The 27,139-nt window shown below is 45.4% G+C and overlaps 1 protein-coding gene across 1 annotated transcript in view; it reads right to left on the reverse strand.

The window, feature by feature from the left end:
• Positions 1 to 27,139, reverse strand: part of UBE2O (ubiquitin conjugating enzyme E2 O) — a 60,592-nt gene extending 33,453 nt beyond the window's left edge. The window contains exon 1 of the mRNA XM_054278982.1: positions 26,757 to 27,139. Coding sequence (XP_054134957.1) covers positions 26,757 to 27,131 — 375 coding nt within the window. The 5' untranslated portion in view covers positions 27,132 to 27,139. The remainder of the gene's footprint in view (positions 1 to 26,756) is intronic.

Below are 27,139 nucleotides of genomic sequence, written 5' to 3' on the forward strand. Positions count from 1 at the left end.
ACAGAAGTGTAGCAATCAACTCAACACAAGCTGTTTCTATTTTAAATCTAGATGAGGTGTCTAAAAAAGCAAGTCAGCTGTCCAAATATAGCATGGATACACCAAGTTAGATGACACAGGTGCAGAAATTCAATGACCCAGAAGATCTGAAGCCAAAATATTTTAATATCTTTTCAGTATCAACACATTACCAATGGCATCACATACTACTGTTGGAAAAATATGTTCCATATCCAAAGTTCACCTCCAGTGAAAGATTTGTGTTACATTGATCAGATTGCATTGCACATGAGCAGTTGTGAAAAACAAGGGGAGAAGGAAAAGCAACAGCAGAGAATTCCCTGGAAGCTCAGAGCTGATTCACACTGTGACATTTAAAGTGCCACATGCTGTTTCACTTCTAACTGGAGTTTTCCAGCCACACTGGGTTTTTATGGGAAAGAAAATGGGCAAATGGGACAGAAGAGAGACTACCAGAAACTTTAGACTCCTGAGAACTAAAATTCTACTACCCAGAACAGCTGAACAATGAGCTACACAATACAGAGGGTTATAAAAGCAACCCTTGAGGGATGCAGCTGCAAAAATATGAAAATAAATCTTTTGCACTGATTGGTACAAAAGTTCTGCCTGTGACACCTCCTGGCTACTCCTACATGGCAAGTAAAGTTGTCTGTGGCTCTTCCACACAAAAAATTCAAAGTCTCAGGAGGCTGTGGAGATTTCTGCATTACTTACAGAAGAACTAAATCCTCTGGGGCAAGGTCTAAACCTTCACCTGCACAAGTATTACATGTCAGAGTAGTTTGTGTGGTTCATAGCACAGAACTGAGCTGGTCACTGCTCTGCCACATAACTCACACCTTTAATTCACAGGATGGTTTGGGTTGGGAGAGACTTTAAAACCATCTCATTCCACCCCTGCCATGAGCAGGGACACCTTCCACTATCCCAGGTTGCTCCAAGCCCCGTCCAACCTGGCCATAAACACTTCCAGGGATGGGGCAGCCACAGCTTCTCTGGGCAACCTGTAGGCACATGGAGATTTTCACCTATTTCACTTTAGCATCAGTCTGCATTTGTATAATAGAATATATAATATATTCATATATATATATATAAAATTTATAATATATATCTAATATATATATATTAGATATACATACATATTTTTTATGTATCATGTATATTGCTTGTCATCGGAAAACACTCAAAGAACCACAAAAGGAGAAAATATTTAAGTTACTTAGGAACTGCATCAGGAGATTAAAATTTTGTTCAAACTGAACTAACTCTGAAGAGCCTTGAGTGACTGAGGAACACACAGTTCCTTTGGTTTGGTCAAAGCAAGGGAAGGACAGTGAGCAGGATCTTTGTTTCCTGTATCCTGTACAAGAGTCCAAAAGCTTGCTCATGAGGCTGTTTGGGCAGTGCAAAACACCCCTCTGTGAAAGGTCAGGTTGATGTTTAACTCCAGGTACACAAGGACAGCACAGGGGTAGGCAGTGGGGGTGCTAAAATGCTCCCCTGATCTGAAATAGATGTTTTAGAACATTTCACAGAGGCTAAGATGAAACCAAGACAGCTTTGCACCACAGCAGCTCTACCTGCAGGCAGTCCCCTGATCACAGATCACAAATCACAATTCCTTTGTTCATGCAAGCAGCAGCTCTGAATGTGCCAATCATCCAACATTCAGCACAAACTGAGATTCACCACTAAGCCAACCCCAAGCAGGGCCTGTTACCTGCAAACTACTCTGGATTGATTGTACAGTTTGAACATTTTTTTTTTCAGGAAACAAGAAAAAGGCATGGCCTAAAGCAGAATTTCCTAATTAGCTCATGAAGATTCCATCAGTGGTAGGGATGAACACAGCAATTTCCCAGCCCCAGGCCAGTACAAACTAAAACACACTTGTCTGTCACAAATCTCCAAGCCCCCTGCACTAAGAGAACATGATTTTTTATCTAATTAAACACAAATTGTACCCAGGGCTGCCAGAGCCAGGCAGCACCTGAGTAAACAACAGGAGAGTTGAGTTTGTGGCAGGCAGCAAAGAAGAGAAATCTCTGTGACACCCACAGGAGAGCAGGCAACCTGAAAAATGAGAGCCAGATCACTGCCTCCACATCACTGCTCCCTTCTGACACTGCCAGAGGTGCAGGGAGCCTTGGAACACAGCGGTTCAAAATCCAGCTGTGTCATTAGCTCTGATAATCTCCCAAGGCTGTGAAGCCTCCCTGGGGACCTGCAGCTCTTGTGAGACAAAGTGACAGCTCTGTAATTTGTCTTTATGATATATTATGGAGACACAGAAACCTGAAGTCACTCAGTTGAGTCTCTTCCAACTGCAGGCTGAAGCTTCCTGAGTCTCCCCTATTTTCACATTGATCCCAAATGGACTTGTAGCTACTTTTGTTCCTGTTCATATTCTGACCACAAAAGCTATTTTTATTTTTGTCTTCCACATTATTTTTGGATAATAAAGTACAAAATTCCTTCCACAGCAAAGTTCTGGTCTTTTAGACACAGCCAAACAATGCAGGATCTTCCCCTCCTCCCAACAAATATCACCTTTGAGCCTCCTGGCAGAAAGAAACTGAAATAATCTACTTTTCTTTGCCAAGAGGCAGAAATTAGTTGAAAAGCCTGAATAAATCAATGGATGAAACAAAATTTCACTGTAATTATAATGTGGGTAAATGCTGTGCTTTGGAGCAGAAGAATTTGGCTTTAACAGAAATCTTTTGCTAAGCAAAAGTAAACCTTCTACTTGGATTTCCCTTGTCCAAGAAATATATTTATTTTACTGACAACAAATCACTTCTGTGGTTCTGCATATTCACATGACATTTTGGAAAACACTACAACACAGATTCCCTGGCCCAGTGAACACACCATTCTGAAAAAGAAGCACAAGGCAGTAGTTCAAGGGAAGGGAGATAAGAGAACAGGAAGATTACTGGGTTGTTATTATTTACAGGAAAATAAGCAGGTTTGGGAGCATTTCCCAGAAGAGAGAATGTGCCTGGGAGAGAGGAGGATCCTGGAAGTAGACAAGCAAAGCTGCATAAACAAAAGCCACTCACAGCTTTTCAGTATCCTCAGCCTCACTTTTCTATCTGGTGTGTAAATGTCCAACACCACCACACACTCACATGGTGCCAGCCTGGCTTGGATACCTGAAAAAGGGGTAAAGCAGCAAAGGCAACCTGGTATCTAAAGAAAAATTACACAAGAGTTTGAATTTTGCCAACCTTGTCACCAAGTGCTGTTTGTTCAAACAGCACATTCCATATTCTCACTCCCATCAACCAATAACCAGGATTTTCATGTAGAACACAATCAAACCCTGTGTCTGCAAAAAGGTTTGCAAAACTTTAGAGGAAATAAAAATAATAAAATAATAAAATAAAAATAATTCAGAAAGTGTGAATATAATAATGCTCAGCATAAAGATATAGAAGGGTAAAGTTTAAAAGTACGTGGCTATGAATAGAAAATATGTAAAGATCTTTCAAGAGAAGATTTAGTGACTAGGAAGTCACTTAGAGTCCTACAGGGAATCTTTCAAGTATTTCCCCAGTTACAGGATTTAATCTAAATGTTGGATTTTAGTTCTTAGCAGCAGTTTTAAGTAAAAAATTATCACCCTTGTCAGTGTTTACAGTTCTTGCCTCATGCACTCAGTCTTCTTGTAGAGCAGTTCTGGGAACACCAAGTGTTAAACAGGAAAGACAAAAGGATCATGTGCAGGTGCAATGTCCCCAAAGCCCAGATTATCACAGGACACCCCCTCCCAGAACATCAAGTGTTTAACAGAAAAGACAAAAGGATCATGTGCAGGTCCCCAATGTCCCCAAAGCCCAGACTATCACAGAACACTCCCTCCCACCTGGTGACAGTGAGATGGCTGAGTAAGGCAATACTGCTCTGCTATCACCTCTGCCTGAGCGCTTGAGGAAAGCCTGACCAAGAGCAGGGCTCCAGCACCAGATGGCACTGTTACCTGAGGAAATCCACAGGAGAGCAGAGTTACAGGCACAGGAGAAGCTGGCTGAGAGCAGCAAGCAGCAAAGTGGACAGCACTGCTTCTCCATCAGCCAGCACTGCTCACAGGGACTGCTCAACACTGCTGCAGTAAAGCCTCACCTAAAATACAGATGAGAGGCAGCAACCCCCAGGAAGAAACTGCTGTGAGAACCCAGCAGCTCCACAGAGCCCCAAACCCCTCAAGTGTGACAAGAGGTGTCTGCCTCCAGCAGGACCTGAGGAATGGCTGCAGACCCTGGAGAACATCTGACCATGCAGGTGAAAGCAAAGGCTGTGCAGCTCCTCTGGCAGCATCTGAGAAGCTCTAAGGGAGATGCATTTCACTGCTAGAGGAAACTCCCCTGAGGAGCTCACATGGATGCTGACACACCCAGGGTGATAGGAAGAAGAGATTCCCATTTCAGTCTGGATTCCCAGCCCACTGTTTTAACTTTAAGCTGTGCTCCTCCTTGTGTGCAAAAATAGCCTGTCCAGTAGCTCTTTCATTTACCTGAAGCAAAAGAATTCTTTAAATTGCTGCCTTGGGAGGGAGATGGCAGTTAATATGCAACAGGTTTTCCAGGTTTTTGCTGGACCTGGGTGGATGGGGATGCCATCTGGACAGCATCAGCAGCACAGAAATTAGTCACTGGCCACTCTGAGCTGCATTTGGGGCACATGCCAGATCTGGAGGAAAGAGTGAGGCTGCTTAGACCCCCTCTGCCTTTCAGAGGACAAAGATGCTGTGAGGACATCTGTGTGACTCTTGCTGGCCAATTCACTCCTGAGGCACAACAGTGTACCTCACCTTTCTACATCTTTGAGAGGAGAAGTCAAGAGTATATCCATGAAAAATATTCCTTTGCTCCACATTCCTGAAGCAAAGCAGGGTGGGCTCTTTTGCTGAGCTAAACTGGACTCTGCTGGGTTGGTGGCAACTCTGTGCTAAGGCACAAAACATCCCCCTTCCCCTTTGCAATCAGGTCAGCAATGTGCAGGAGAAACTCCTCATTAGCCCACAGCAAAAAAATCCACCTTGCAAAAACTGCCAGGGAACAACAAGAGGGAGACATATCAACAGAAAATCACCGTGTCTGCTTTCCAGCTGGTTAGCTCATTTGCTGCTGCTGTGAATACAAACCAGCCATTTAAACTAGCTTCTAATTGTTCACAATTATTCTGACACAGCATAACCTGCAAGCAGGAAGATGTCAGGCAAGTAGGAGAGAAAGAATGGTTTCAGATGCCTTGACAAGATTCACATATTCATGCCTTGCAAGTCTCACAGCCTGCCATCTCCAGCAATGCTGCCTCTCTCACAGACCCCCCAGATGTACACTTAGCATTGCAGAGGAATGAGATAATCCACGCGTGTTCCTACACTTCAGGTTTCTACTTTTTCTTGCTCCCATTTTTGGACTGGTTCAAAAATTAAACCAATAATATTTTGGTCTAGCCCAGTCGTTCACAGTCTCTGCACATACAGGCAGTTTGAGCAACACTATTTATAAAGCTGCTTAAAATTCTGGCCACAGCCAGAGCTCTTTGATAGGATGTCAGCCATGCGACACCCGAACGTAGGAGGTTGACACAGGATGGTTAGTGTAATACAGCCCACTCTCCTTTCCCTCTCTTTCACCCAGAGCCTCCACTGCCACCCTCACAGGAGTCCCTTCCCCCCACAATTACTGCCATTTTCTCTCCTAGGAAAGATATTAGTGTGTTATCCTTAAATCCCTAGTGTGCCTGTTTTAGTTTACATGTGAGACTCAATGCAAGTCCAGTCTGCAGGTCAAATTACTGCAGGGGACTGAGTCCAGACATATCTTAAAGAAAAAATTCCCTCACATTCAGACCTGTTTGGATCCAGAGCTAGAGCATTGCCACAGAGCTAAAATACTCAAATAGGTCTAAGAACTTCAGCAAATTTAATAAACTTGAGCAAGAATATTTTATCAAGTACAGAATCTCCTAGAGGAGACAAAATAACCCTGAAAAGCAATGTATAAATAGCTGTAGCTGAAAGCACAGCAAATGCTGTGTCATGCCACATTCCCAAGTCAATCCCAGGCAGTGAGTGCATGAAGCTGCCCAGCCTCCCTTGCACCTTCTCTGAGGTTCACGCCTGCTCTGGAATCACAGCATCCCCCTGGAGAAATACTGCTGGATGATCTCACAGGCAGAACACACTCCCCAAGCACACTGCAGTGCCTCAGTGCTCTGTGACACAGGAGGAGCACTGCATGGACAGACAGAATGCCTGCAGCCCGGGGAGAGGAGGAATGCAGTGGATTCCAGAGGCAGATCAGGGCCTGGCTGGCTCAGCTAAGAAACACAGGATGCTCAGGCTGGCCTTGGGGGCAGTTTCCACAGCCAGTGATTAAGAGCACTCTGGGGACACTCCCATTTAGCTGACAAGGAAACCAGTTGTGCTGTCTCCTCATGGGGCCACAGCCAGGGCAGAGGTCTGGGGTCACCTCTCTCCCTCCTGGCACAGCAAAGGCAAACACTGCTTTAGAGGCACCATAGCCAATGCTTGCTCCAAAGGCTTCCTGTTAAATAACACTCCTTCTGAGACAGCTGCATCCACAGTTAAGTCATACAGTTCTTAAAAAAAATAAACAATCAATGCCTTTACATTCAGCTGAAGCAACCTCTGGGATGCTAGAGAGAATCCACCCCAAATTCAGTGCCAGTGTGGGTACCCCGTGCATGCATTTACTTGTGATAAACAGCAAAGCCACTCCCCCAGCTCACACTGCAGAAGAGTGTGTGAATGCTACTGGGACAATGCAGCACAATTGCATCATTGCCCAAAAAACCTCAGCTGCATTTTCTATTCACTGAAAGAGTTCCAGTTATCCCCCACATACATAAATGCTGTATTGGCCATTACAAAAAGGAGGAACAGCCCCTACTGAACACATACACCAAGCTACAAAAGCCCTGATATTTAATGACTGGATTTCTGCAACTCCTGCACTGTGACATCCCTTTCTGTGAGGGGTGGATCCACCACCTGCAGAAGGGCTGGGGGAAGACCAAAATATCTCCCAGCCACAGCAGGTTTAATTCACTGCCTTCTGCTTATACACTCCATAATACAAAAGCAACCAACCTTCAATTCCTTTCAAAAAATCTGAGAAAAATCTCAACAAGAACTGGTGACAGTTATGATACAATAGAGACAGAAATATTAAAGCCCTGCAGAGTTTGACTTAATAGCCCTGGAGCAAAGCCTTGTTTCTCTCCCCTTGCACAGGTAAGTCCACTGGACTGACTTTTTCCTCCTTCCCTTCTCAGCCAGGGCACAAAGCTTTCAACACCATCTTTAAAACTCATCAATGTCATCATAACAACACTCCTGTACCATTTTGCCTTCAGGTGTTTTCTCAGCTGACTTCTAAACCATTTACTGTAAGCTCTCCAGATTCTGCCAGCAGCCTGAGACAACACAGCATTTACCCAGCACAACATCCAACATCCACATGGAAACACCACTCTCCTCTCCACATTACTCTGCAGGTTCAGTTATTCAGCAGCATATTTGATGTGGCAATAATTCAAGTTTATAGCTCGGGGAATCTTCTTTTCTCCCCATCTCCTCCTTGGGAACTAAGCAACCAAGCAGCACATCCAGAGAGGGCTCACAGAACTCACCCAGCCCCTGGTGTCAGTAAACACTCACAGCAGTGGCACAGGAACCACAGGAGCAATCAAGCCAGATGTTCCCTGGTTTTGTACAGTGTACACACAGTTCCCATTCTAAACCTGCTCAAAGGTAGATTATCAAATTCTCCTCTACACATCTTTTAAGGCAAAATCCTTTCTATGTGCATTAATCCTTGCCAGTGTTGTTTTCCTCTGGACATAACATACAGACAGCCACAAAATTCCTGTAGGAATACATCTTTATGCTCCTCTGCTCTGCACAGGCTCTACAGCCCAACAGCTACAGAACAATCACAAATTACTGGGAAAAATGTCTCCCAGGATACTCAAATCCAGTTTTCAAGGAAGCCTTATGTGTTTAGGAGACCCAGCATCTGAAGAGTCCCCAGGGGAGTAACATACTTCTAGACCAACCAGGAAGCTGTGAAATATTCCATTTTTAACATGAGGAGTGTTTCTGAGAGACCTGGAACTGCCCCTTCACTAAAAACACTTCTGAAAGGTCACCTCTTACAGGCAAGCAAGGTGAGATTGATTGTTAGCAGAACTCACCTCAGAGCTGATTATTTCCCCATAAATGTCAAAGACTAAAGGCACAGGCTTTTCCAAACTGGAGTTTAAAACTGTTTTAAGGGATGCTTTGCTGCATCTTTCACCTTGCATATAGATCAGGAAGCTGCTCCTAGCAGGAAAATGTCTTGAGTGTCTTCATGGCACAATGTCACAAACATCACACAGTAACATCACCTGTAAGGTATTTCAGTGCAGAGCTGGCTAGAGAAGATGCTAAAACATGATTGGAGATGTCAAGTTTGACTTGGAAACTGTCAAATGTTTCACATTTACAAAGTGCATTTGTACCTACTGTCCTTCCCAGCCCTCCTTCAGATGTGCCAGCTCAGCCTAATGCCTGAGATGAGCCAAGGTCTTTCACCTAAAGCACCTTTCCTGCCTCTGAGGACTCTCTCAGGTGTAACCCAACTGGATGTGGGCAGCTCTGCTGAGATGCCCTTAGAGGGGTAAGTGCTCACTCCAGACAGCACAGGCAAAAAGCACCAAAAGCCTGTTTGCCCAAAGTCAGCAGCTCTACCACATGGCCAGGCAGTGAGAGGCTGTTTTTTCCCCTCCAAAAAAAGCATCCAGAGCATCTTTCAGAGCAGGGAGGTACCAGGTCCTAGCACAGATGCAATACAGAGTCTTGCACTGTACCTAACAGCAAATATCTTAACCAAGAAGAAAAAATGCTAAGGATAAAAGATAAAGCTAATCCATTACAAAGCCACTGATCCTTGTCCTGGCAGTGGCTTGACTCCAAGTGCATGCTTTGTACATCTGGATGCCTCTGCATCTACACATCAAACAATAAAAAACAGTCTGGTGAACAACTAATCAATAGTCTCCTCTGCAAAATAAATTTTACCTTCTTAAGCCACGCCTGTTACCCTTGACAGCAAGCCCCATATTTCCTGGAACTGCAATTCACTTGATGCCTACTTCCTAAAATTACCTTTTTTGAGGATATATTGCTGTGCACATACAGCAGATAAGTGGGTATTTTGCTTTAACACCAGATTGTTTTGTGCTGTACATACATAACAAGTTCTTTGCTTTAATGACTTCAGCTCTAAGAGAGGGATTTCAGCTCATCACAACCCCAGTGAAACACTGAGCCATAAACACAGGTAGAGCAGATTTGCAAACACTATAAAAACACCCTTGCAAGATGACTGAGAGGGCTCTGCTCCCCTGAGAGCTGGAAGAGAGCTCTGCCTCTTTCTCTTCTGAAAAATGGAGATTAACTGCTTTTATCTGCCTTTACCCAGCACTGACAAAATGCCTCAGTGAGGACTGTTCTGAACAGCCTTGAAACAGGGACAAAGCTGCAGGAAAGGAATGACTGGACAGCAGATTTCAGAGTTGCTGAAGTCACATGGCATGAACTGAACAGCATCAGCACAACAGCAAGCAGAACTGCTTTGAGGTGCTGAGCCCCAGCCATGTTCTGGGAAGGATCCATGGGTTGCTAAGCCTTAGGCTGCATTATATGGCCTGTCACTCCTAATTAAACACACAAACTAAGTTGCTCCTTAAAACTGCCCCTGCTCATTAATTGCCACTCTACACTGCTCAGATGTGGCAGGCTCCTGGGCAGGAGATGGAACCCCCAGCAGCAATTCCAGGCAAGTCACACGAGGCACTGCCAGAACACTCCTGCGCTTACAGCAGTGATTTTTACTTTAAAAGGTTGCTCAGCTTTGCAGGCATATGCAAGGTACTGTGCCATGAGGCACTGAAATGCAGCAGCACTGGGGTTGAACAATGGCACCTATGAAAAACCAGGTGCACAGTTACACTGGGGACAATTACACACCAAGAAAATGGCACTTCTCCCTGCAAGGGTGAACACTCTGCATATACTCAAGTATCTACTCGTGTACTCAAGACAGTGTCAAGATTTAAAAGTATGTTGAGTATACAGCAAAAAAAAAAAAAAACACAAAAGGGACACTTTTGCTAGGAATATGAAATGACCCACAAAATACAGAAAGCATCTAATGCAACAGAATCTTTACTGAGAAGTCCTCAACCATGATCATCTGCATAACAACCACCAGCCTGAGGCCTGCTGCTGACAGGCATTCCTCATCTTCCTGTCAGAAGTTTTTGGGGATACATCCCCTACCAGGTGTGCATTGGGTGGTCCCCTGCATGTTACAACACATACCTTTGCAACAGAGTCAAGCAGTGACCAGAGCACCTCCTCCTCCCCACACAGCCTCTTCATTCCTGCACAGGGATTCATCTCTCATCACCCCAGAGCTCCTGTGTGGCTCACACTGCCATGGATGCACTGTTACCTTTATCCTATCTGACACTCAGCAGGGCCTCACACCTCACTGCTCCTCCCCACCCTGGCCTCGGGCTCTGACACCACAGAACCATGATCTGGACAGGAAAACATGGCACACAGCAGGATCAACTGCTCAGGATGCCAACACTAAACCCTCAAGGATTTTAAGTGCCATGCCATTCAGTAAGGCTGAAGCTGCTGTTTAATTAGGCTTGTTTAATGAGTCATATTAAATAGCATATATATAACACCAGGTTTTCTATTTGTTCAAGGACCTCATGGGTTATTGTGGTGAAATGCTGCCACTACAATGGAGTAGCTTTTCATTTTATATACTTAACCATGACCTACATTCCTTTGCTCAGAGGATCCCCATCTCCAGAGGGAATGTGCCTCTAATCAGCTCCAGCATTTTTTCAGGGTTCAGCAGGGATGGATGGAGAGGCCTTATGTCTCTTCAGATAACACAGCTCACAGAAGCTCCACAAGAGAGTAAAAAAGCCACCAGATTCAAATAATTTCAAATAATGGCAGGCAGTACCTGCAACCTGGTTTGATGGGCACCCTCTGCTCCAGAGACCACTGGGATGGATGAACACCAAAGCCTCCACATGCCCTCAGTGAGCCTGGCCAGTTGCTTTACCTTGTTGGACAAGAGCTTGTCTCCTGGAGAAATTGCAGCCAAGATCAGATCTGAGGAGGAAGACAAATTCAGGAGGCAGCTTTGGGGCACTCAGCAAGCTCAACCCTTGTCTCCACAGAAAAGGAGCCTGTGAGCCATTAGTGAAGACAACAAAGAAAAGCAGACTTATGGGCTGCATTAAAATAAAAAAAAAAATTAAAAAGCAACAACTCACATGTAAGGATTATACCTAACTCTTGTGTCCAAAAAGTTACAGGAAATTCAAACTGCTATCAAGATCCAGCCTCTACTAATGCAGAGCTAGCAAAAACCAACCCCCCACAACACACACACCCAGCTCACCCTAAGAAAGTCCCCAAGAAACCAAAAATGAAACATGGAAAGTTCAAAAGAGAAATTAAAAGAGAATTGTGTAAAGAGAATTTAAAAAGAGAAAAGAGAATTTGTGTAAAGCTGCTCTGGGGCAGCACACCCAGGGAGCCAGGCCCATCCCTCAGAGCTGCAGCCTGAGCTGCTCAGAGCTTCCCCATGGCACACCAGGGACATGGACACAGCAGCTCACACTGAGGCCATCAGAATGCAAGAGGAACTGAGAAAAGGCAGAAAAAGCACTGACAGAGCAACACATCTCACTGCCACAGCCTTTGGAAAACACACATTTGAGCAGTGCATTCTCCCCATTGCAATTTGTTTCAGATATGTTTTTCAATCCCATGTTAATTTCAGACATTCAGAAACCCAACAAGCTGAATCTCACCATTTTTACAAGCTGAACCTCATCATTTTTCTGCCCTCTCCATCACCAGCACAAGTCCCTGGTCCCTCTGAAGGCTGCAGAGCAGGATACGCCCAGTGCTGCAAAGCTCAACACCACTGACAGCAGTAAAAATAACTCCTGCTTTGGTACACACCAAGCAGTTCAGAGCAGCAGATGCACACAGAATGTGCATACAATAAGCTGTCACAAAACAACAAGGATTATGGTGCACAGAAATAGGTCTCAGATTTAAACAGATATGAGATCACCAGGGGGCAGGGTAAGAAAATCACAGATGAAGAAAATCCCACGATTTTTCCTCTGGTTTGTGTCACTCCAAACAGAACAAACTAAGGAGAGATCAGGCTTAAAGTTCCTTGTAATTGGAAGGAAACAAGCACATCCTCTCCTTTTTAATGGTTTATAAACTCCTTCCTCTTTTCAGGCAGCTCTTCTGAGATGCTGGCTGGGAAATGTCAGTGAAAAGAACTTTGCAATAAGGCAGTGGTCAGGCAGGCCTGGCAGCCAGAGCACATCCAAACCCAGGCTCCCCAAGGCAGGACAGACCTGATCCTCCCTCTGCAGCAGGGCCCAGCACCACAGACACCATTTCTATGACATCCACCCCCTCACTGCAGCACCAGCATTTCTCAGGTTCCTGGTGCTGTTCAGCATCTCATCCACTCAAACTTCTACATCCTTGGGAGAAATGAAACAAATCTCCCAAACCCAGCTGTGTGCAAGCAGGCACCCTCACTCTGCACAGCATACATGCTGCTTCAGCCCCAAATTCAGAGCTCTTTACAGCTTTCAGTCTGGTCAGCAGACTAGGCTGAGACAGAGGGTAAGGCAAAAATAGGAACTACTAAAAATCCCTTATACAGAGGTGTGGTGCACTCTTGCCCATCAGTGCCACCACAGCCGTGCTCCAGATCCTTTTCAGGACCACATTGTCACCACAATGCCAATACCCACAGGCTCTTCACTAAAATCCTCCTTGACAGTCAAAAGCAGGGCAACAGGGATAACTTCCATGGGTTTTGGGTGTCCAGGTTCTCCAGATGGGTGCTCAGAAGCCTGAGTGTTAAAGCACTGAAGTGTCACACACCTTTTGAAATGGAACAGCCTGAAGATCTGATGTCTGCTTTAAAATCAAAGCCTGTAATTCAAAAGTCCCAAATCTATTTCATCCAGCAAAGATGTTTTCCATAAAGTAGCTTTTAAAAAAAGACATCAATGAAGTTTAAAAAGAAGCTGCTGCTCTCATCTCAAGACCAAGTGATGACTGGTAGAGTTCATCTCGAAAAATGATTGTAATAATGGCAATTTGCAATCAAACCCTACTTTTCTTCTACCACATGTACCACAAAGTTCAAGAAATACTTCAGGGCTGAATGGATGGATCAAGACAAACTAATTTTCCTTTTGCAGAACCCATCAGTGTCAGAGGTACAGTCTCACAAAACACTGCAGAGACAGCATGTGACAGATGAATATTCCACTGGGAGAGTCACCATGGCTCACTCCTTCAGAGGACTATTATAAAACCAGAACTGTGAAGATACTTAACAATCCACCAAAAAGCAGACTGCCAGATGTTACCAACTGTCTGGGCACCCAAACAACACTTCTTTTCATAACAATGGGGAGAAAATAACCCCTTGTGATGTGCAGAAAAGTAGGGAACTGAAAAAGTATAGAGTTTCCTGAAAAAAAATCCCTATGGTGGCAGAATAGGGTGGGATAAAACCAAGACAAACCTTACAGTGTAACATTTTAACAACAGCAGCTTTTGTGAATGGAGCACTGAGATGATTCAAGGAAGTATTAGAGTTTCAAAACACTTCAAGAGTAGCTGTGATCGATATCTATCTCACCATTACAACATCTCTTGGCAGAGACACTGCACGTTTCAATACACCCAGCAAAGACAATGCCTCTCTTGGCTCAGACACACACTCAACATGTCACTCAGATTTCACCCAAGTGACATTTCAGTAGCACCTGCCCCCAGTGAAAACAGCTATTTATAGCAAGGTGGGTGTTGAGAAGGGTGCTTTCTCCCATCACTTGAGGCCTGGGTGTAAATCACAGACTGCATGCTGTCATTCCTGATTAAAAGCTCTTCCTGGTCTCTAATGAAGATTTGCCACTTTGCTAAATCACACTGGAGCTGCAAGTGGCAGGTGCCTGGTTTTCTTGAAAGCAGAAGATTATCTCAAAGGCTCTGTGTGGATGAGACTAAGCTTAAGGTATGCACACAGCACATCCTCACCTTGCAATGCTCCTCCCAGAGCCTCATTTCCATGAGAACAGAAGAAACATCCTTTGTTTTACTCTTCTTCAGAACACAGACAATCCTGCTTCATTTTATACACCCTAAAGCAATGGGGGGGGGGGGTGGGGGGGGGGGGAAGGGGAAATGTTATTTTAGCTCACGTGCTAGAAAAAGGAAAACCAGCAGGAAAACCTAAAAGCTCAGCTCAACATCACTCCTCAATTCAGATGCAACACTCCCAGGCTACAAGGTCATAATTAACCAGTTTAGCATTTTGAGGATATCTAGGGATCTTTTTCTGATGAAACTGGAAAATTGAGAGAGCAAATGGATGCCCTGCCAGCCATCCAGACAGGGTAGGGACCACTCTCAAGAGCAATGAACATGCTATTGCCCTGAATAACTTAATTCTCAGAGAACAATGAAAATAGCAAAGGTAAGAGATGTGAAGACAAAGGCTCTTTGTGTCTCTCCAGGTGTGGAGAGAAAACTAAACCTAATAAAAGGGAGGAATACTTCAGGAGCTCTGAAGCAGCCAAATGGTATCAAAATCAAAGAAAGAGTTCTGAAAAAACAACCTGCTACAACAACAAACTTTTGTGTACAGCAGCAGCACCTGATCCTCTTACAGCACAGCAGGAACCAGCTGAGCCAAGAGCCCAGCAGCAAATAGTAAAGAGCCCTTTTGAAGTGAACTTGGAGACCCTGCCCAGGAAGGTTCTCCAGGTCCTCACTGTGAAATGAGGCTTGCCAGATGTTGCAGATTCTGGGTGATGGTACAGTATTCAGAGAATTGATGATGCATTGTTCTAAAGCACCATCCTATCTCTCATGTGCTACTAATTCTATGTATTACCTTACTTATCTCTGCTTAGTGTGAGTTTATTGCTTCAGAGAAAAATTACAAAGCTTATAGTTGAAATATTGGAATCAACTTACCAATTATTTAATAGTGTTTTAGACTTTGCCATTATCCCTAGCAACAGTTTGCAACTTGATGTTTTTTCCACCACACTCAGTTGAATACACAGGTTGGACAATGATGCTCTGAATATCATTTTGTCTCTAATCCTTGATCTTTTGTTTTAAGGTTTTATTCAATCCTTGCCAGCCCTGCAGATCACAGGCAGGCAACCTGAACTGTGCTAAAGCTGGGCTAAGTTAGCAGCACTAACAAGAACAACTGGCATTTCATAAAAATTTGATTTCATAATTTCCAAAACAACTCCCATGGACTCCTCAGCTCCTGGGGTGCTCAGTTTGCTGCCACTATTACAAATTCTTCCAGCACCAAGAAGCAGAAAGGAGACACACAGCAGAGTTCTAAGATTGCTTATAAATGCTTTTTTAGAATGGCTTGCTAGCCCAAACAGTACCAAGCAGCCACAAAGATCCCAGTTCTGGGAAAGAACTCTCCACCCCGAGTTTGCTGCCCTCAGCAGCACCAGAGCACAACACTCACTCAGAGACACAGGTGCAGGAGCACAGAGATGCGTTATGCCCTGCAAACACCACCTTGAAAGCTGATTTTTCAGTCCCTTCATTTCTCATCACAGCTCTCTTGACAGCAAGCACTTATCACTGCCAGATTAGAAGAGATTATCACAAGAGAAAGTTCAGGTTCTTTCAGACAGTAGGACAGTAAAGTGCACTCAATGGTTACTATCAGAGGTAGGGAGGGTGATGAGACCTCTCTACCCAACTGACCAAGGCCAAATGGTGCTTGTTAAATCAAATTAACAAACACTGCTTGTTAAATCCAACAGGCTGGGTTTCCAGCACTGTCAGTTTCCAATCTGGCGCAACCACTAAAAGGTAAAAAAAACTCCTTTTGCAGCTTCACTTTGGGAGCTCTCAGATAAGAGCATTTCCCTCAGAGCTGCCCTGCATGGCTGTGCATATGCTAATCAGAGACTGCTGGAGCTCAAGAGAAAGCAACTGTGGGGCACTAACAAAAGAAACCAAAGCATCCCTGAGAGGGAGACCCGAGGTGTGAACACTCTGCTGGGTTTGCACCCAGTGCCAATTAAGCAGCAGAGGACAGGAATTAGTGCAACACAAACACTCAGGCTGCATTCACTACACTAAAATAAGAGCAAATTCAAAGCACAATTATTTTAACCATTGTGCACAAGCAGATAGATTTCAAATGGTAGTCAATACCTGTGGATGGCAATTTGGTACTAAATTGTGTTACTGAGAATAGAAAAAAGAACACAGCACAATTAGGAGGGAGTCAGGAATTCAGCCTGGATTTCTTCCAAAGTTCAGAGTGTCAACACTGAAAAAAACCAGAAAGACTCTTCTAACTAAAGAGTTTACACATTCATTGAAGTGACAGAGTAATCACCATATTGGTGATATTTATTTTCCATAAATTAAATTTTCTCTAGGCTCTACAACAGAACAAGAAACAGGAGAGCAGATCACACAATATTCCTGTGAAATGCAAAGAGTGCCTGGTGTGGGAATTGTTTTCATCTAACACTTGGGCTCAGGAAAGAAAGATTAGCAGCATTCAACAAGGGACTTGAGGCTGATCAGGGCAGGCAGAGTGAACTCTGAAGAAGAAAGCCCAGTGTGAACTGGAGTAAGTGTGGACAAGGGTTGCACAAATAGTGGGGAAAGAGCCTCTCTGGGAAGGAAGTTGGGGATGTACAGTCTGAGGGCGAAAAGGGAGAAAATAATTGTGCTTCAGCACATAATAGCACATTTCTAAAGACAGGCAGCTATTTAGGAGTTACATTTGCTTTTTGCTGAAGGAGATGGGTGTAAGCTGTTTGCATGTTTATGCTAGAAATTACAGCTTTTCTCATGCAGACTGACACAGGTTCCTAATGCAAGGAATCAAAGCACAGAGCTAACTCTTTATAGAACTTTGCTGAGAGACAGAGCAGGCTGCTCCTGCAGTGGTGCCCTCAGCAGCACCAGCCCAGGCTGCTCACAGGGAGTTCCTGGCCAGCACACATTTTGTTACAATAAAGTCACCCCATACTTTGCTTTATCATTACAAGGCAGATTCCATTTGTGAACCAAATGCCATTTTTCTCCATCATGTACCAGCACAATCCCCATCATCACACAAAACAAAACAGAGGAAGTTTCTGGCCCCAGAGTCAAAAGCACCAAAAAGCCGAATCAGCTGTGCAAGTCAGATGTTGTGGCTGAAACAGTCACTGAGTCAATGACACACTCTGGATCTGCTTGTCCAATTTAACACAAAGTGAGATCCCACAACATTGACATGAGGGTGATAAAAACATCAGTTAATGAATTAAGAAAGCCATCATGAGGTTTCTTCCTAAACCAAGCAGCCAGGAATGCTGGTGTTTCCTGTGCAGTGCCACCTTCCCTGCTGGGGCATTCCACAGGGTGCTCTCTGTTTTCTTGTATTTCAGGAATGCACAGAGATGCACAGTTGAGGAAGTTCTGTGATTATGTACTACTACAACGAGGAAGAGCTTCCCAAGCTCTTTAACAGACACTTGAAATGTTGGCCAGACCACCCCTTACAGGAAGCAAATGAATCATCCACATCTGCAGACTTGAAGAAAAAACACAAAAGCAAGTTTTAAACAAAGGATGGAGATTGCTCCCTCTTCCCTGCTCCCACTTTCTGCTTTAAAGTGAACCCATGGACAGTTCACTTAGACAAGGCTGTACCACAGCATGGGAAATCATAAAAACTTCAACCTGCAGCACAAGGACAGAGAAAAGATTTCTGACAGAAGTTCCATGTGCTAAGGACAAAACAAATCTGAAGAGGAGATTCATGCTGTATCATTTCCAGCCAGTTATCCAACTGTGTAGTAACTCTAAATTTAGGAAATGTGGCTATTTTGTCTGAAGACTAATGTTGTTTCAAGGAACTTGGACTCAGAGGCTGAACGGAAGCATAAATATTACTTGCAATAGTCATGAGATTTATTCACTTGGATTTGATACTTAACCCACATTCCAAGAGGGGAAAAAACCCAAATTTCATCTTCAAAAGCAGACAGAAGGGCAAAGCCAAAGGACAAGCAGGGACTTGCTGGAAATGCCATCAACTCCCAACAAAAATATTAAGCAGTGCTCTGTGCACACTCACTCCAAATACTGAAAAGCAAAGATGTGAGGGCAGAGAGCAGAGGCAGCACTGGACTCTTGGGATGGGCAGAGCCCCTCACACTCTGACACCCCCAACCCCTGTCCAGCAGCAGGAAAGCAGAACAGCCATTTCAGTGCCATGAGGATAAATAAAATACAAAGGCTCCTGGGCACTACTCAAGCTCCAACTGTTTCTGTAAAGGTGCTGCCAACAATTTCACTGAGGACTGAGATCTAGGACCAGTTCTCTAGCAACACATCTTGAGCCAAGAGGTCTGAAACACCCACTTGATTCTAGAAACACCACCATCTAGAAACACCATTAACTTCAGAGTTAATCTTGGCTGTTCCTCACTGACTACACTTTTCATCCAGCCTTGCAAAACCCCCAACTCACTACATTTCCACCTAAGCTAACTTGTAAAGTACTGGGTTACTCAGTTTAGCTCCTCACATAAGTGAAACCAAATCAAACTTGAGTTACTCAGTGCCAAGTGGTGAGTTCCCAAGCATCCAATTTCACACACAGACCAAATAACCAATGTATTGTGGCTCTGCCTGAGAGTAATTTTCCCAGACAAATCTCTAGCTGTAACTACTCTGAGAAATGTCAAAAAGTTTTTCCACTGAGCAGCCAGGTCATGCTGTTTAGCCCTGGAAATGGTCAAATAGAGAAAGCACTGAGCACACAGCAGGAAAACACCACCTGGCAGCACTAATGCTGCCTGTCTTACCCAGAGTCACCTAAGGGGAGAGATTTTGTCACCTTTCCAACACCCACTGCCACATCAGAGCCCAGGAAATGCTTTGAAGATGAAAAGTGCTACTTATTTGCTAAGTATCCTTTATCAGCAGAAAAGCAGCACCGTTTTTTACACCCAAATGTTTCATATGTAAAGTTCTTTTATTTTCAAAGAAGTTCTATCCTTTCAAAAGTAGGTAAAAAATAAATCAGTCATGATGGAACTAATTCCAGCTCACCCTATTAGTGTATTTTACTAAGCAGAAGATTCATCATCCACTGACAAATGACAACTGTACCCAGTCACTTCCACAGGAATAAGGTACCAGAATTCCCAGCTCCAGGCTAAGAAAAATAGTTTAAAGCCTTAAGCTCCTCATCTTTCCAGCTGGTGATTAACAGCCCTCTTCACTTGTCTGTCTCCAAACCCCTCACAAGCAGAAAAGCTCAAGGTTTTACAGGCAGCACAAGAGCAAAGCACTGAGACTGTGTGTGATGTGTGCTGAATACAGAACCACACGGTACCACTGCTGCAGTTTCATTGTCCAAAACCAATCCTGCTCAATGGACCAAGGCTGTGGCTGTGCAGCTTCTCTTCAACTCAAGAGGCTGTAACCAGAGGCTGTGAAGTGATACCACTGCAAATGCAAGCTGAGCATGGTTTCCTTGTTCCTAATGTACTCCTGTGAATTTAATTTTTCCTGGCCTGGAAGCTACAGTGAGACACCAAGGGCTCCTGTGTCCTCTCCTGGCCTGCTCTGCTGCCAGTCCTTGGTGTCACCTCCTGCCCACATCCTTCACAGACAGCAGCAGCACCAGCTGTTGAGGAAAGAAACAGAAGTCATGATTTTAAACATAATGGCAAAAGCATGGAAAAAACCAGCTCTGCAATCTCAAAGAAGCCTACCTACCTAGAGCATCCAACATACATCATCAGGGAGCTGGTTGTTCAAACTCTTTGAAAAACTGGACAGGTTATTTATGGTGTAGCTTGATGTGTCCCACTTTCAAGATCTCGGCATATGTGCACAAAAAGCATTTTCTATCTTGGCTTCCACCTTGTATACCTAAGCAACCTGTATGGCAGCAGCTAACACAGCAAGCAAACCCAAAAATCCACCAAAACCACAGAGGCTCATTGAGATACTGGTCTAAGACACCACTTCCACACATTAACTATTCATTTGTTAAATTTTAGACCAGCAGGTCAGCAGATCCACACTCCCATCTCACAGCAGAGAAGCACCAATGCTATTTAGCTGAAGTCTTCCCAGTAACCTGAACTGAGCTGCAGCTCCCTGCAGTCAGAGCTTCTCTGGTGCAGCCTGCACCTGACTGATGGAGAGGGCTGAACAAAGCATAAAAGTGATGCCATGTCTTCAAAAAGCAATCCAAAACATGTACAGAGGCACAGATTTCTTAGCCTTCAAATCTGCCCACTCTCAACCCATGGTTTTGGCCTCGACCTACAGGTCATCCTGTGAGAGGAAGAAATTCCATCTGCAGGTACTTATTGGATCTGCCTCTCCATTAAGTTGCTCTAAATCCTAATACAATTAAGGGCAGAAAACAAAGACAACATCACCTGTCCTTCCCCTTACCTCTCCTGCACACACAAACATCCAACACAGTAACCAAATCCACATCCAGCACCACCATACTGGTTTCCATCTACATCACCCACAAAGATTTGAGCCCAGTAAATGTTCACAATTTCCTCTTGTGTTTCTTCCATGGCCTGGTCCAAGTGCTCCCAAACACAGGGCAGAAAGCACAGCAGACACATTACTCCAGCCCTTGCTTTTGGCCAGATGTGCAGTCAGACACATGGGAGGTAACAATAACCCTGAATGCACAGGAAGAGATGCTTTCCATCCAGAAACGTGTCTCCAACTGCACCAAGCTGGGCTGGGTGTACTTTGCAGCACCACAGGCACAGGATCTTCTGAAATTCAGTCAGCACAGACCAGAAACAGCATTAAAGCTAAAAAGACAACTGTCAACTTGAAACTCAGGCACATCTGAAAGTGCTGCAGCTATTACAGTAACCAGCAACCCCCAGCATCTTTACTGTCAAAGCCACATGCTGTTCATAGTATTTTATGTTTTTAATCACCCCTAACAATCATTGCCCCTCAAAGTTTCCTGCTCCCTTCACAGAAACATTTAACATTCAGAAAAACCCTATCCCAGTTCTAGGTAGGATATTGTCATTAAGAAAAACTCACTTTTGCTTCACTTCACAAATTCAAGTTAGCAGAATATTTTTGATTGTGACATAAATATGCACATTTCTATTGAGCAGCCTAAAAGCAAATGGAAGAAAGCCCAAACATTACCATGGTGCCTCCCTCCAGGTTTGTTTTTTTTTCCCCTAGGAGTCAGCATTCTCATACCTTGCCACAGGTCTAAAGGTCTCAGGAATGGGACACACCAGCTAGATAAGGCAGAGCCTGAGCTGAGTTACCAGTCAAGTTCTCTGGAGAAATATGTAAAACGCAGAAGCTGAGCCATCATCTCCCATCTCAGTTCCAGGAAAGTCAGGACTGCCAACCTCAAAAGGAAGCACAAGGATTTCAGCTCAAATGATCAGCTCCTGTGCTCAGGATGACCTAAACACAGGTCCCTTTGGGCAGAGACCCTGCACATGGTGGGAGGTAACAGCAGAATGGAAAAAATGAGGCAGGGTTTTCCTAAGTAGCATTTGAAGGTGTCATCACCTTCTGAGCCTTTGAAATCCCCCAAGCAATTAAACAGTCAAAGGAGGAGAGGCTTTTAGCTTTCCAAACACCAATTATTTCCCACACCAACACAGATGTTGAACATTAAAAATAATGCCTTTCCTCTGAAGAGAGGAGAGGAGCTAAGGACAGCTGCCATAGGCAAGCAAGACCTTGTCCCAAAAACCATTTGTCAAAGCTGCTGCTATTTAACTTCAATAAAGAATCTTCGGCCAAAAAAGAAACTTTATAAAAATTGCCTAAAGCCTCTTTTTTTTTGCCAAAGTCTGCACTAGAGCTGCATCACATCAGCAAATAAATGTGTATGAGAAAGCTGCAGCAGAATGTCTCACCCACACAGGTATTTCAGAGCCTGTCACAGGCATCGATTGATTCCTTCTAAAGCTTTTAGTGCACATTAGTTTGTTTACTAGTCCTAAAAGCATTACTAATTTAGTTTGGGGTTTTTTTAAGCACAGCAGCACACTGAAAGGGAGCACACCTTGGAAGAGAGCACATCACCAACACTGCTTGCTTGAGGACAGGCTTCACTCATTTTAAAAATAACACTCCTGTCTACATTTGGAATAATTATAATAAATGGCTTAGCCCAGATGGCCACTTTCAACTCCTGAATTACCAATTCACTCTGCACACAGTACACAGAGCAGTAACAATGTACAATATTTAGTACTCCTGAGACTTCCACGCTGTGAATTGTGCCGGATTCCACTTTTGCAGTAAAATATTAATGATGATCCCCAAGTCTAGATCACAAGAGCCAAACAAATCAAAGTAAAATGGGGAACTGACCCAAGGGTACCTAACCTTGCAATGGATACCCACAGGATGGAAAGGTCACACATTAATTGGTTCTATATTATGCAGAACTGCAAAAATTCCAGTAAGGCTTTTCTCTTCTGTCTCTAACAGCTACAAACATCAGGTGGTTTCAAAGAACCCCCCTGGGAGAGTAACTGAAATGTCAGATGCAAGAAGAGGGTTAGATACAGCTTCCTCACGCAGTAAAACCCTCTGTTAATAGTTTATGGGCATGGGATTTGTGTGCTGCAACAAAACCAGAGCTTGGCTTTATGGCCAGCATTTCCTCACAGCCCCAAAAAGGATCCTGCTCTCCCCCTTCAATGTACCCACACTGCACCACTGCACCTCCAGATGGCTGACACCTCAGCAGGTTTGAAGATTGAAGATTTTTAAGGCTGCTTTCATGCCTCAGTTGTAAATAAGTTGCAGAGTCACTAGCCAGGATTAACATCTGAAGGGCACACGCTGGGGCACAAGCCCCAGCAGTGAGGGCTCAGAGTGGCTCTGAATGGACAGAGGGAAAAACACAGACCTGGAGGATCTTCAGAAACTCCTCCTGTGACCTTGTATCAGATCCATGACCCATTATCTGAGGTCAGGAAATTCCAGGAGCAAAGGGTAGAAAAGAACAGAAGGTCTTTGTGGGATGAAGCAGAGCTGAATTCATGGAGAGCCTTTTGGAGATAACATCAGGTAATTTCCAGATAATGAGTTTATCAGCCACCACCTTATGTCTGAGGAGTTTGAATCTGTTTCCAAAGCAAAGCTGAATGAGGGAAGAGAGTCATCCAAACTAAATCATAATCTGGACTTTAGAAAAAAGGCTGCGAAAAACTTTTTTAAAATTGCACCTGGACTCTTAGAGCAAACCTGGGGTCCTGCAATGGTCCCTGCACATCACCCAGCACTGCCAGGGTATCCCAGCATCACACCAAGCCCTCACTCCCAGAGGGAGGCACAGGGAGCTCGGGAGGCCTGGCTGCCTGAAGGCCTTCAGATAAGGTGCTGAAACACAACACCTGCACTTTCCATTTCCCCCAGCTGCACAAGAGGCTGATCTGCCTTGCCCAGGCTTTATGAAAATGAAAGGTCACAGAGAGCTCTGAGGCTTTCAGGGGAGAGGCAGGAGGAAGGGCAGCACCATTTTAAATCCCCAGAACCTGACTAACACCTAGTATGTTCAAGCATTCCCATAAAGTTCCCAAAGGCAGCTCAAGTGTGCAGCAGGAATGCTGAATTACAGCAGAGAGATCCTGAAATTAAAATTCAGCTGGGTCCCAAGAACTCCTGATAATTTATTTAAAAAAGCATCAGGTGCTCACAGCAATTCAGTACTTCCAAACCTGCTTTCCAAATTACCTCCAGAGATATGGCTTTAATGACCCAGAGGAACTGCTCTGCAGATTTGTTGGGTCAGACAAGACATGGATGGCAAATATATTTGCAAAGGGAAGCTTTCTCCTTCCAGGTCTGCTTAGGTTTTACAACACTCAGCAACAGTGATTTCCCAGTGTCTTAAATAGGTGATATGGCCATGGAGAGCAGGAAAGGAACACTTGAAGCCAGAGAGAGAAATCCTGGCTCTTTTTATTCTCATCATTGTTATGCTGCTAATGACTATCAAAAGGGGAACCAAAGGCAGGAATGTGCTCACCTGCACAATTCTTGGAGGAGCTGGTGGGGCTTTTCACCAACTGCTAAGCTCTATCTCAAGAGAAAATTTCTATTACTGACTAATATCAGTAATTGTGTGCATTCTGCCACTTAAAAGATCTTCTGCCACTTGAAAGAGCAACAGCAAGTGTTGGACTTCCAGAAGCAACAGCAAAAATTACTGTCCAAGAAAAAACCCCAAACGGTCCAAGAAAATACAGGAAAGCTCAAGGATTATTAATTAGGTGCTTTTGACCTTTGCATTGCTTTTTGACCTTTGCACTGGAAGTCAAAGGTGCTGTTTCACTGGACTCAAAATTTCCAACAGCTTTAATTCTCCCTTGGTTACAACACTCACTCTATCCAATACACACACCAGAATTCCCAGATCCTGAAGCACCTGACAAACAGGAGGCAGACAGACAGACAGCCTTCTGTGTGGAATCAGGATCTGATTCACTAAATAGGCACAAAAGCCCTGGCCCCAAGAGCACCTTTATCCTCTGCCCTTTTCAGATTTAAGGGAAATAAAAGAGTGCAACAAGCATCCTCTGGAGCCCAGGGTTGAGCTGTCACCAGGACAGGTTAATGTTTTAGGGACATCAAACAAGACTCTCACAGCCAAAGATGCTAGAGGCAGGCACAGCCAAAGATGTACCAGCAGGCAACAGCACCAAAAAGCCAACAAACCTTAGAGCCAGGATAACCTTAAAATGCCTGTGGTTTGTGCCAGCAGGGACAATGACAAGCTTGTCAGGCTTACCTGGCTGGTTCTCACACATCAGTGGAACCCAAAAGAGGCTGGGTTAGCAGACAGCTAAAAAAACCCAATTATAACCACAAAACCATGATCAGTCCCACTGCATGTTTCCAGTGGCGTCAGGTTCGTTTTCAGCAACCCCAAACTGCAGTGCAGACTGTACACAATGCCTCTCCATTTGGTTAGTGGGCAGCTTTCCAGAAAAAAGAAAAAAAAAATCAATACAAGTACACCTAAATTTCTCTAGCACTCAGGAAACTTCTCCCCAGGGTCCATTACCCGAGTGGTAAAGGCACCTACACCAGAGCAGGAGCACTAAAAGGGAAAACAGACAGACTGTTTATTTACATAAGTGTCTTTGATTTCTGATCCTCCTCAGCCCAGCTTTTTCTAACACTGCAATGGGTGCAGCTATCAAGTGACTGAAGTCAGAGCTAACACTTCTGGATTTAGGAGCCCAACAGCACCAACTAAATCCGTGTTTACTCACCCAAATGGAAGTGGTTTTGTTTAGATGCTGAAAACCAAACTCAACTTGGGACAAATTTTTGCTGCAACAACACATGAAGATTTTACTGGAAGGTTGCAGTGATTGAATTATGGAGTTTTTCTAGAGAAAAGAGGTGGGTTTCTTTTTAAGGTAGAAACACATAACATGGCAGTATCTTTTCAGAATACCTGTTTTCGTTTTCCTTATCTCCAAGCAGTCACGTGTCTAATGACACTACCACCTAAATTTAGCTCATTCTGGAGCACTGGCAATCCTAGCGATGCCTTTAAGACTGCAACACACCTTTCTTCCTCCCAGTCTCGCCTCTCTCCTGCAGGTGTGGGGCTGTTTCTGGGCCAGCAAAGCAGACGGCTCTCCAGAAGCCTCCTGCTTCCCAGTGCCAGCCCAGAGGAGCAGGGGGAGCCTGCAGGGACAGTGCAGGCACTCGTTCTGCTCAGTGCAACGCCCATCCCTGGCAGCCCCTTTGTGCTCCATCACAGTGCCCCCCTCGCCCGCTTTTGTCTCGGAACTGTCAGTCAGCCTGGGCTGAAACCCCAGGCCACATCAACTTTGGCAAGTGGGGATAATAGTCCAAGGCCGACCTACACCTTGTGGCTCGGCAGATATAATTAAGATGCCACAGATTTACGTGCAGCTCATTAGCAAGGGGTAAATGCTCACGTAAACAAGGGCAGATCCAAACCGTGTTTGCTTCCTGCTGGAATCTTTATCCAGGGGTGGTTTCCCTGCTCAGCTGCTGACTCCCCTAGAACAGGCGGTGACGACACTGCTCAATAAAGGCTGAGACACTGGCCTACAACTCCAGAAGTGAGAGCTGACTGCAAGTTCGCTCAAATCACCTTCACAGGCCCGCTTCTTATATCAGCGAGCCCCAGCGCCTCACAGAGCAGCCGTGCTCTGCCATCAGCGCAAGGCAGCGGCAGCATCCATGCTGGGCTGCCAAGGGAGCGTGCAGAAGGGAAGGAACGGGATTTCACACCCCGGAGAACACCGAACACCGGCCCCTTCCCCGCCCCGGCTGCTCGCCGCACGGGCGGCCGTCACGGGGGAAACGGGGCAGCAACCTCCGCCTCGGGAGCCTCCAACGTCCCGAGCCCGCAGCCCCGCAGGCCGTGCAGGCCCTGCCCCGGGAGGCCTCCAAGGCGGCGCCCCGGTGCAACCGGCGGCAGCCCCCCGGGGAGGGCCCCGTGCCCGTGCAGGCCGCCTCCCGCCCCGGTTACCTTGGTCTCCTTGACGTGCTGCTTGATGCCCTCCGGGTACCACTGCACCCGCACGTAGCCCCGCCGCAGCGGGCTGGCGCGGCCCTCCTCCCCGCCGGCCCCGGGGCCTCCCGACTCGGAGCCGCCCGAGCTGGCGGCGCCGCCGGCCGCGGCCCCGCGCCCGCCTTCCTCAGAGTCCTCCTCCGAGTCCTCGCCGTGGATGAGGCGCACCAGGCCGAAGCGCACGGAGCCGCGGTAGCGGCCCGACACCAGGTCGTGGGAGAACAGGAGGCGCTGGGAGCCGCCCGGCGGGGCGGAGAGGGGCAGCGCGGCGGGGGGAGCCGGGGGTGCCGGTGCCGGCGGCGCCGGGGCCCCCTCCTCGGGCTGTTCCGCCATGGCGCCGG

The sequence above is a fragment of the Melozone crissalis genome, unplaced genomic scaffold (assembly GCF_028551555.1).
Source record: "Melozone crissalis strain CALT ecotype California unplaced genomic scaffold, PUWL_Pcris_2 ptg000026l_1, whole genome shotgun sequence".
Classification (NCBI taxonomy): domain Eukaryota; kingdom Metazoa; phylum Chordata; class Aves; order Passeriformes; family Passerellidae; genus Melozone; species Melozone crissalis.